The sequence below is a fragment of the Ciconia boyciana genome, chromosome 2 (genome assembly GCF_034638445.1).
Source record: "Ciconia boyciana chromosome 2, ASM3463844v1, whole genome shotgun sequence".
Classification (NCBI taxonomy): Eukaryota; Metazoa; Chordata; class Aves; order Ciconiiformes; family Ciconiidae; genus Ciconia; species Ciconia boyciana.
The window spans coordinates 103,392,569-103,404,862 of NC_132935.1; the positions used below are offsets into that span (position 1 = coordinate 103,392,569).

Genomic DNA, 12,294 nt, shown 5'->3' on the forward strand with positions numbered 1-12,294 from the left:
TGTAAACGTATCAGAAGGGCTTTAAACTTGAACCTTCACTCCCATCTCTTTGTTCTAGACCTTTCCTATATAAATGAAAAATATTCCTGTAGAAAGTGTGACTCTCCTTCTAGGGGTTACAACAGTCAGTACATATACAGTCAAAACATGGTCACAAGGCATCACAACGGGACTTCGCCACTACTATATTCCACAAAGTACGTTAAGGTCTTGGACGGGGCCAGGGCTTTGGGCCAGTGGTTAAGGCAATTCACACTGTAGACAGAGCAACAGGTTGGGATAAACACAGTCCCTCTGACTCGGGTGGTTGTTGCACTGATGCTTCTTTGCCTAGATTTCACACTCTTCCATTCAAGTGCACTTAAACATAGTTCTTTTATAAAATGCTTCACATCACAAAAACTTTTTAAAGGCTGATAAGGTAGTTTATTAAAAGGAACAGACACAAGTCTGTTGAGCTGAGCACACATTTTTCTTGACGATTTCAATAAAAGGCTCACATTCATAAAGGAAAGGACAGAGCTATGGTAGGAAAGGAAGGCAAACAACCCACACACAGCCATTTTTAGTGTCTAACTCTTGTGAAGCTGGCAATGCCACAGAGCCTGCAATAACAAACATGAGCAGAACTGATGGCAGACTGCTTGCTGCTATCTGCAAAGTGGTCAGAAAGGGAAAAGCCTCAGAATGGCAGTCATTTCATTTCTACCAAAATGCTACGCTCGGACTCTCAGCCCACCTCAACAAGTACAGATTTACACTGCCTGAGATTCCCCTCCGAAACAGGTAATCAGAGCTGCCTGATGCAGGAGGAACATACTTGTACTTCAGTAAATCTTCCCTGGTTTTAGCACCCTCTCTTCTTATGTATAAATGTGTTCTGAAGTCCCCTTTTTCATGTACTGTGGGTCTTTTCTTAAGAGGCCTTTCCAACTTCTGTCCTTTCCAAATAGATTTCCTGGTATTAGAGAAGGAAAAAATAAAGACAATGATCAGAATATACAAAGCATGAGGAAACAGCTGTTAGGGTAATTAAAACTATTTCGAAATTCTTTCTTTTTTTTTATTTTTATTTTTTTATTTACCAATCTGGTTTCTAGTAGAACTTTAGTTAAAAGGAAAGACATTCACAGAAGATACTATGTGTATGTACATGTTGTCCTTCTTTCATTCTAGTTTACATGCTGTTGCTTTTAGAAGGCAAGGTTTCCGTTTTGTTTCTCTAGGATGGATAATGAAATCTGATTAACAGAATTTAGGTTCCGCTTTTCAAAAATGACACCCTTTCAGGTGTCCACCATGCTTGCTGGAATGTAAACTTGTTCAAGGGAGAAACCGTATTAAAAGCTATTGCTTGTCAAACTGAGATAGCTTCACATTTCAACAGATACCCTGGAAATCAGATGCATCTGCCATTAAAGGACACTCTTTTAATTAAAATGTAATTATTTACTAGACTCTTAAACTGAATTCTTATCACTACAATGAACTTGTACATATACAGCACTGCTTTGGCAGTCTTACTAAAATATTTATGGTGACCATCCTTTCACATACATCATGCTACCTACAGCATGATATTAAAATGCTGCCATACCTTTGAAGTGGTAACTGCTAGAAGAGATATAAAAGATATAGATAACATTTAAGACAAGAAAAATACAAAGCAGAAATGCTCCAGTACCAATTAAAGATACATATTCCTATTTAATACATCTGAATTTTCTATCAGTAAATATGGAATAAGCAGTGTGTGAAAGACTTGATTCAAAACCACCAGATTGGATTGCGGATTTCCCCTTGAGGATGAGTTGACATCAAAATTAGTTTTCCACCATTTTGGCTCTTTGGAGCTCCATGACTTATTACCTGGTGGTCTGTGTGTGTTGTGAATGAGGATCCGAAGTATTGCTTACATTATTTCACTAACACCGAGAGCCCTAGTCTCCAGCCCAGTCTTGCTCTCCCCACTGCTGGTGGCAGTTTTGCCATCAATTCCCGTGGAACTGGGAATGAGCCTTTTAGAAACACAACTGGGACACTTTGGTTCCCCAACCAGTACAAGAAGCTACATTTTCCTGCACAGTTCAAATAGGTGAAGCAGCTAAAAAGAGGTGATAAAGACTGGTTATTTTAGTATTCTTTGGGGAAAGTACAGAATTTTATAAAAGCATGATCCACTCTCCCCTCCAACAGATTTTCCCACTAGAGGCATATGGGTAGTACCTGTTAAACAACATGCATTTTTGGCACAAGTAAGAGTGGGTGAAGTAAACTATCGATGTTGTTTCAACCTTCAATAATAGGCTCACAGAGGAAGAAATCCTCAGAATAGATATAGCGCTAGCAAAATATACAAGCTACTTCTCTGAGCCTGCTCCTGCTTCACTGCTAGGCTGCTGAATGCCCACTGCCTATAATTAAACATACGCCATTCTCAAAAATGAAATACAAAGCAGACAGGCAGGAATTCACCTACAGTCACCAAATGCCTATACAGAGACCAGCTGCTAGTCTACAATATAATGTCTAAGGTCCAGTTTAAGAAGAAACAAGAATTATAATAATAAAAAGTTTCTAGAGTTGTGAAAGTGACTGTATCATGAAAATAATGACAAGATTGAAGATTATCAACATTTTAACAGACCACTAATGACCTCCACATAAAGAGGTCCATGGCGTCCAGTCAATGGAGAGATGCAGATGCTTGCAACTTGATTTCAGAAATTTAAAACCTGTTTTTCAAATTTAAGACACTAATTTACAACTATTGGTTGTGCAATGGTCAAAGGTTGTTTTCCAGAAATTCTTGCTTAAAGTGTTGTGGATTAGCTGGTAAATCTTAGAAAATCAATTAATAGATGTCACAGGCCTCACTACCATAACCCAGACAACTGTGCCTAGCTTCGCCAAGGACTTGGTTAGGCACAGAGACTGAGCCATCTTTCCCCTCTAGTGCCATGCTGAGGCATTTGGCAAATTCGCACTGTGGCTGCTAAGTCTGTCTCTCCCACATGAAGCAGCAGAGGACTCTAGTCTCTCAGGATACATAAGTCTGATCCTCCTCCCAGACATTAAGGTCAGATTAGTAACTTCTTGCTGCAAACCAAATCCCAATCTATGCAAATGATGCTATATTCACTTCTCTTGGTAAACTGAAGTTGCAGGCAAGGATGTTTTTCAGAGTGGAATAAAATACCATTAAAACCGGATTAAACATAAAATAATATAGAAAAGAGAATGCCTTTTCAATCCTACAAAGACATCTGTGATTGCTATGTATTTTGCTGAATAGTTAGTGGTGCAGGCTAGATCCATCCCATGCTGATACTCTCCAAGGGGTGGAGACTTATTTTACACCCACGATTAAACAAGAATAAGGACTCATTTGCTCAATTAAACACAAGAGAGGGAGGGATTAATACTGGAGGCAAGGCAAAAGACTGCAAAGCACAAGAGTGACAGAGGTGATTTTTATGCCTACCTGAACCCCTCTGCCACATGTTACCTGAGAAAGTAATTTTTTTTGAGACTGGCAACTTTTTCTATGTTAATTCCAAATCCATAAACAGAAGAAATCAATGGGCTTGATATGCTCCAATATCTATGTTCAATGAATCCAGAAGAGGACTTTATGCTACTGTCCTTAAAACCCACACTATCTAGCCTTGTCTGTCTGACAAATTGTGCTTATAAATTTCTTGTCTGGTAAGACTCCAATATTTTCTTCCCCCTCCATAATTTTTTTTTTTTCATTTTAAAGCATCGACTGGAATAATGAGAGATACAGCCAAAAAGATAAGGAAATTAAAGATGCCAGCACTGCTCAGTGTCATAGATTGCAGATTTGGGTGAAAAAATAAATCTTTCTTGCACAGAAAAATGGTTTAAATCTGTGCATACTAAACCCAGCAATATTAAAGATAAAGCAAATCCAGCACTGCCACGAGCATAAATACTTTTAAAGGGAAATTCTCAGTATTGTTTCTCTTCTTTTAGGACACAGCAAATGCCCTGCAATACATTCATTCCTTCATTCTGTTCCACTGCAAAAAATGCCCATTAAGGCCTTAAATTCCTATCAAATCAGACCACTGGAGAACCACACTCGTCTGCAGAAGGCAAGCTAAAACTGTTATTGCCATCAAAGGATATTAGGTCTTCAGGCTGCCCCTTTGCCTTTCCTACAAGCTGCCTACCTGCTTCTCAGGTGACACCTAAAATTTCACTGGTCCGAGAGGGGACATGGGGTGCAATGCTGCACTTGGCATTTGCCTTGCTAGTCTTAAAAATGCCTTACAAAGACAGAAAATAGTTCAGGTAAATGTCTATATTGAAAAGTAACTCTCCACTGTGTGCTGTGTGTTTCTCATGTGCTCTCTGGGCAGAGTTTCCAAGCCTCCTTCGTCTCACCCTCCTGCCTGTGCGAACAACTGCCAGCAGAGGCTTTCCTTGCAAAGGGACTGAAACAAAGGATTTAAAGAATAAATCTCTATGCTAGAGCTGGGAAAAAAGTATTATGTGAAGCCCGTGGGTTCAAATGCATTGACTAGAGCTGTACTAATTCTTCTCAACAGCCTATAAAAAAGAAACAGAAGCAAACAAAGTCTGGCTCTAATTCCCTACTAAAATGCTTATGCCTAAGTACAGTATATGCCAATATGCCACAGGCAGAGCTGAGTTTGAATTGGCACGTGCCTGAGGTCACCAGTGCCATATCCAAAGACACAGGAACAGACTAGGTCTACAGACTCACACAGCATCATCCTCCCTCAGAGACCAACAAAACAATAATAATAATAATAAAAAAACCCCAAAGCTTCCTGTGCTTTATGATCATCCTACTACAGAGAGTAGTAGTATTACAACTACTCTCTGGTAGCAGTAGTAGTTGTAATAACAGTATTTTTACATTGCTGATGAGAATTGTACACAATCAGTGCCTGGGTCAAGAAGATGGATTCTGCCAGGGTTGGCACAGGCTGATGACACATTGAAAAACTGGTGAGTATGATCTGCATTAATCCTCACCCCCCTGTCCCACCCCCAGCCCTGAACCCCTGGTTCAACACCACCAAAATGAATGGTGATACGGTCAAGGTGCAGGGCTGAGGGCAGCCTGTGGGGAAGTGGCCAGCCATGAAGGAACACAACGCCGGGAATAAAGGTCTGCCACTTGTTCTCAGGACAGAACTACCCACATTTTAAACAGCTTTTAAAAAATGTAAAAAACCAGCCCCAATTCTCGTCGCGGGTATCCAGAACACCTCTAAACACACACAGAAATAGACAGGTATTACCGAAAATTTTAACCAATGCTGAAGCTGCAAAACTACTCTTTGTTGTAGTTGTTTGGATACAGAAGGGGCAATTTGCTGTAAATAAATACTAAAAGTATTTTTTCTTAAATGCTTGAGATATTCTTTTTTTCATCCGGTCTCAGTGGTATTTTCCTGTCACTTGCTCCTCCAGTTGTGCTGATCTTTTTACCGTACGTGTGCTCAAGCGTCCAACACAGAGTGTCTTCTCTCCACTGCAAGAGTCATCCCAGTCCCACCCTGGTCCAGCTTGTATCCCACCCCAGGCCCTGTCCCCATGGGCTTAGATAAGCCATTCCTTCTTGCTCTCATCAATGGTCTCCGTGAAGTTGGGGTCATTGTTCATGATGGCGGCGTCGGCGCTCTCGGCTGACTCTGCCCCTTTGGCCTCGTTGGTGTGGTAGGTTCCCTTGTGGCGAAACATGTAGCGGATCAGAAACACCAAGGTGCAGAGGATGGTGAAGATCACCACTGCAATGACGCCTACATGGAGGAGGAAAGAAAAGATGCCACTAGTGAGGAGAACACCAGATTTTGACACAAAGGAAGGATCCCACAGTTCCTCTGAGCTGAGCCGAAACCACCTGGGCAGTTAAACATCACCACAGTTGCTTGGTTTCCACTAGTCTAATATTGATATATAGTTGTCGCTATATACAAAATGTCACTGAGTGGAGTCTGCTAGTGACTTTCATCCTGTAGGTAAACATCAACATTAATACCTACTTAAAGAGGTGAGCTTTGCTGACCGTGAAGCAGAGGGTGCCGAGTGCTCCCAAAACACAGGGGTGAAATGGTGATGTTGTCACTGCCTGGACAGCTCTTTGAGGATGGAGTCACTGATGTGTAGTTTCCAGTCAATGGCTGTATAGATCTATCACAGCCCCTCAATATGTCCTTGAAAATTGGCTTGGCTTACTCCACCCACTAAGCACTGGCTCCACATAATTACAGATGTAACTGCTTTATCATCAGACCTATCCTTAATTGCTCCCCCTGCAATGGTCTATTTGGGGTTCAGCCCTGTTATGGAAAAGCCTTATATATCTTACCCTCTTAGGCATAGGTAACTGTGCTAAAACAGCACTGTTCCTTTTTTGGCCCTTCTCTACAGGCATGAGGGATGAAGACATTGTAAAATTCTCAGGTTGAAAAAATCCTGTAATCAGCCAGAATTATGTTACGCCACTTTCGTTAAATGATGCCAGACTGTTCAGGTGTGGCCTGAATTTTTCTGAGGAATGCAATGCTATCCTCCTAGTATTGTACGGTTTCAAAGTATGAAGGAAAAGTTTTAAGTAGTAATAAAAATATAAATTAAAAAGGAAAAATACTATAGCAAATAAAAACTAAAGCAGCTAATCTAAACCTGGATATGGAAACATAGACCCTTGAGGGGGCCAGGGAAAAGAAACAAGAAATTCCATTAGACTGCATGTACTACTATACTCAGCGTTGCTTTACACGACAAAAAACCACCACCAGTATGTCATTTTATATGCATTTAGAACTGACTGACTGAAAGCTATTAGGCTGATCTTTACTTTTTTTTTTAATATGCCTTCAGAATTTGATGCAGTGGCAAAGTTCTCCTAGGAGAGTTATGGTGCAACACTTCCATACTATGGGACAGGGCAGGGAAAATTGAATGTGCACATAAAATTAATCAGGATCCTTATTTCTGGAGGCAGCTGGCCAGAATATCTTCAATGGAATGTTAATTCAAAATTCCAATTCTGGTATTACTTAATATCACCTATCACACTGAATGGGACTCTCCAGCACATAACTTATAGCAGAACTTGGCCCCTAAAACACAAGGCAGGATCATGAGGGACTTTTGTCAGGGATGGAGCAAATAGTGTTTGACATAGATTCATGTTGAATCTGCTGTAACTGGAAAAGCGTCCTTGCCATTTCATATAAATTAATTACTCTTAACATAGTTAAGAGTTAATATACTGCAAAGTAGCTCCCCACATGGATGCTTAATATGTGGATTATGAATATCAGTATTTTGATTTGGTTAAAACTGAATCTGAGGGGACAAACTAAGTGGGAACAAACCATTTCACTAGGACAACGTGCCTGAACAGACTCACACAAATTTCTATGTAACTTTGTTTAGGTGTAGTTTTCCCACATAGTCAGCTCTTTGCAAATAGCTTGAATATGTTACCAACCGCAATTCAGCCATCACAGTCATACCACAAAGTATCTTAGAAGAGTAAATGTTTCTCCTACCTCCAATAATGGCAGAGTTTCTGTTAACTCCATCTCCTATAGCTTGACCGTTGTATGGGAAATCAGCACTGGCTGTAAATAGGGAATTAAAGATTCATGTTGTAATAGCAGTGAAACTTCACACAGTAGTTCAGAAATACATCCACCGTCCTCAGATACAATTTAAAGAAAATTGTGATCCCTAGATATTTATCTAAAGAAGACGAAAAGAAAAAATATTTTACTATTATCTAATCCCTCAAAACTTCTTGCTTCCTCCTCTTAACAAAACCAAAATTAAAATAAAGGAGGTACTCTCGGTAAGCATTGCTGTTAATACAGGAGATAATTTTGTCACTCTACCAACGTAAATTCAGTAAGTTTCTTAGCACAAAACCAAACAAAACCTTTTCTTTCAAATGCATGTGATTGTACATATTATTATAGAGATTTTTGCCTTTGTCACTGCTATCTATGAAAGGCTTGAGAAGTTTCCAGGATTTAGTGACTGCCATTGGGTGCAACTGCAAGCTCTTTGAAAGAAAAACTGCCATCCCTTTTGCTGCTGCACAGCCTAAGGTAAGCGAGGGGCTGCATTTTCTGTTGGTCAGAGCTGTAGAGCAGTTACCCAAAGGAGCACGTGCCAGCACCTTTGCTACTCTAGGAGAAAGCCCAATGTGGCAGCTCAGCTGCTGCTGGGGTGCTTTGGAGCTAAGATGCAAGGCTGTGAGTTGGAGGAGCTGAGGCATGGCAGGCAGGAGAGCCCGTGGGAGAGGAGAGCCTCCAGCAGACAGGTGAGGAGAGGAAACACAGCCAGATGTACCAGAACTCACCTGCCAGCTACCTAAAAAGGAGAGACTACTTGCGGCAGAGCTGGCTGAAGGAATCGGTACAGGTTTAAAGTAGAATTTGGATGGTGGTCTTGGTTTTAACCTCCAGAAAACATCACAGAGGCTTTTCAAAGGCAATCTCATCAATCAAACCTATCATCAACATTTTTGTTATAGTCAGACATAGCAACTAGACACTGCAGTGACTAAGCAAGCCCGAGGAGCTAGGTGAGGGGTTGCAATCATTCTCTTCTTTGCCACTGGACTATGGCATTGATTTTGAAATAGAGAAAATGTTGTTAAAAGTATTTAACTGGAGACAGTTAAAATAATCAAAGATATTAATTACTTCTTAGGTCAGTACTTAAAACCCAGCTGTATTTTCCTTGCTTGATGGATTAGGTGATATTGTATTAAAGTAATCAGTTGCCTTTACAGGCCAGTGATACATTCACTATACCCAAAAATTGGCTAAGGGAATTCAACTGGCTTTCTGTTAGCATGGAGTAAAATCCATAATAAAGTTCCTTTTGTACCGCAAAGCAGCTGCACTAAAGAATGAATGGCTTCAGCTCGCCACGTGGCCTGAAAAGAGGGTTGGGGCTAGAGTAGCCTTCTGTGTGCCTACTCTGGGGGAGAGCTGAACCAGCTGTGTGTTGAGCAGCTAGTTTTTGGCTGGTCGCCTGTGGGACAAACAAGAGAGCATTTCTCAGGGCTCAGTGGAGGGGGCCTGGCCAACAGTTTTTGCCAGCAGCACTTGTGCCTTTGACATTTGTTGGTGCTCTGGCTTCTGAAAACAGCATTTCTGCACCTCTCTGAAACAAACCAGGCTAAAAAATGTAAAAGATAAATAAATACCTGATTCCGTAACAGTGGATTTTGCTCCAAAGAAGAACCTTACTGTGCAGGACCATGAATGTTTCCTACAGAGACATTTTGGCACAGGGTCCATAATATTATCCTTGCAGCGCTGAAAGGGAAGGGCTGGCAGTGGGAAAATAAACCCTAACTTTAACCCTGCCCTCCCTGCACCTCAGGGAAAATCCTAAAGCCAAATAACACTATGTAGAAAAGCATCAATTTGCCAAATTGCAAGGAAATTGCTCTCTGCCATTCTAACCCAAAAGGAGGCCCCTCGCCATAGGAGCAGCACCACAGGCAGTTAACAAGTCCTACCACTTGCCACTTGGTTTGGAGTTGCTCTCCTGGGTGCGCACGCAAAAAATCTCAAAATCAGCAATGGTCACAGTTCCCCATTCCCTTACAACTGAATAGCATATTTTATCTTCTTTTAAAAGGTTGTTTCGAGGACCACGGCACTAGTGAAGTGTGAAGAAAGAGGAAGGCTGCTGTTGGTGGCAGCATGATCCCTCCCAAGCTGCTACATCACAACGGCTATGCTACAAGGGATTCCTGGCAGATGGAAGGCCACAGCTTATGACGTTCAACAGCCACTGATGTACACCGCAGGATAATGAAGAACATGAAGCATGATGTGTGAAGCTACATCCTTGATCTTGTCTGAGAGCTGCTTCTAGGACTGGCCCTGATGCCTCCGTCTAAGGCTGCTTTCCATTGCATCTAGTCATCATACACACTCAAAGAGATGTCCATTGGATCAACAAGCAGACGTGACTCACTCTGAGACTCTCATCTCTGACAAAGAGGAAATAGGAACATGTGTCTGGGGGCAGGAGACTACCTATTTCAACAAGAGTTCACCACCAGATTGGATTGTACATAGCATAAGTTGTGCCCTGCTGCAACTGCTGGAGAACCAGGAGTGCTGTAGTAAAAAAAGGAGCTTAGATGCTCATGAATTTTTTTTTAAAGCACCTATGGCAGTGTTGGCAGATATTATCGCCATAATTCATGAATTCCTGTTCTGTTACTCTTGTGTCAGCAGAATACTTGCTTTTACGTTATGGGGTTTTTTTTGACTGAAAAACTGTATCTAAAATCTCAGCCAAGTGTGGGGTTATAGAGTATCTTTTGCTGCAGAAGTGTCTATACCAGTTTTTTACTGAATGTATTACTACAGATGGATAGAGGAGGAAGAAAAGAACTCATTACTATCTTCTTTTTTAGGTGAAAGTTTCCTTGAAATTCTTCTGGACAGCAGTAGCTTCTCAAATGATCAGAAACAGCTACAGACCAGGGGTCTAAGAACTGCAAAAGGGTAACTCCTGCCACAGCAATTAGGCTGAAGAGAACATATGAGAGCACATTCCTTGACCCACCAAGGTGAGCTTAACAACAGAGTACTGTCACCAACAGGCACCAAGTGCAGGTATTTCAGATAGCAGTTATGTCATTCAGACATGTGATCATTCGCCTCTGACCTTACTATGGTCACATTCCTCGGCAATATTAAGCAACTTTGTCAAGAAGACAACTAATGAGATTCTTTCTTCCATCGCTGCTGAAATTCAAGAACTAAACAAGGAAAGAACATGTTAGAGCAGGCTGACAAAGGGGCAACAGTAATACTGATGCTCTGGTAAAAGCACAGAAGACTACAGAGTGCCATTCACAGGTTGTAAAGAGTAACTCCTAAAAATGTTTTAAAATGACTGGTCAAAATTAATATTGTTACTAGTGACTCTCATGTTTCATGGGAATCTAAATCACAGTGGTATAGTAACTACCTCGCATGGCTGTAATATGCAGATGAAGTACATAGCGAGTTGCTAATGGACAAGTGTGTGCCTTCGTTTCTCTGTCACAGCTGGGAACACCTCTTTCCTGTTCAGATTCTTCCATTATCACTGTGACATTAATTCTAACTACATGTCTCAGCAAGCCTTTTTGCACTGCCTGATACTTGTACCTCGACAGCTTCAAATCATGTCTTGTCACAGCAAACAGGTGCCACGGAGCTGCAGTTACTCTATGTAGTTACCCTGCAAAGCCCCTGTGGACAGCAAGTGGGTTGTGAATGTCACATAAGGTGGGTGTGGGGAGCATACTGCAGGAGTTTTGGTCTGCATACTGTGCTACCTAATTGTTAGCTGAGGCCATGAATAGGGCTATTCAGTTTTCCTTTATTACCTGGTCTACAAAGGTTGCTTTCGAACAGCTGATTCCCATCTGGTTTGGGGACTATACTGGAAAGGGTTCCTTAACTTAGGAGCTTTTTCTGAATCTTCCCTAGGTTTCTCTGAGCAGCCAGGGTCTCACTTGTGTGAATCAACATACAAAGAACAGAGCAAAGAGCTTTTAATCTATCCTGGAAAACGGTTACATACTGGCCCAAGAGACATGCTGCCAGTTCCCTGAAATCCTCTGCTCACATAGCTGTGGCACAGAGCCATCGGTTTGCTGTCAGGACACACCAAAGACATTTTCCTAAAACCTACAGCTAGTGTAGGGACGGATTGAACTGTACCAGGAAATGCTAAGCTCATGTGTGGCTTACGAACATCACTTCATCTGGTTCCCTTCCAGAATCCAAGCTGAGCGATGCTGTTCTTTGTACCCTGTCTTCCCACAGCAGGCCATCGGGTTTGCTTCAAACATGATAATCCTGAAGCTAACTTACGTAAAAGCACACAGCATACTTTGCTTTCTCTTTCTTTCACGGGCTGCTGTTTGAGACCATAGTTTCAATAACCACAGAGTAAATCTACAGAGCCTGAACTTATATTTTGCACTTTTCAACTTTCTGGTATTAGTTTCAGGGTAAATGGAGTTAAAGGAACTTTGCAGCACCTAAAAGGGTGATTAAAGACTGACTGCAGGCAAAATCCGTGTTTTCGCCATCATTTTAATGACATTTGAAATTTTAGATGACCACAAAAATGCAGTAAGAGACCCACCATCATCCAGCACGCTCAGCATGGTCATTGCCACAGCCAGCTGCAATACAGCAGCACTCGCTGAATGGAAAGGGGAAATGGGACTGGATAAACAGACCATAATTA

At 41.5% G+C, this 12,294-nt stretch overlaps 1 protein-coding gene across 1 annotated transcript in view; it reads right to left on the reverse strand.

The window, feature by feature from the left end:
• Nucleotides 1–356: 356 nt before the first annotated feature.
• CNTNAP2 (contactin associated protein 2) overlaps nucleotides 357–12,294 on the reverse strand; it is a 1,193,181-nt gene continuing 1,181,243 nt past the window's right edge. The window contains exons 23-24 of the mRNA XM_072853401.1: nucleotides 7,563–7,634; nucleotides 357–5,801 (exon numbers count right to left, since the gene is read on the reverse strand). Of these exons, the coding sequence (XP_072709502.1) occupies nucleotides 5,602–5,801; nucleotides 7,563–7,634 (272 nt within the window). The 3' untranslated portion in view covers nucleotides 357–5,601. The remainder of the gene's footprint in view (nucleotides 5,802–7,562; nucleotides 7,635–12,294) is intronic.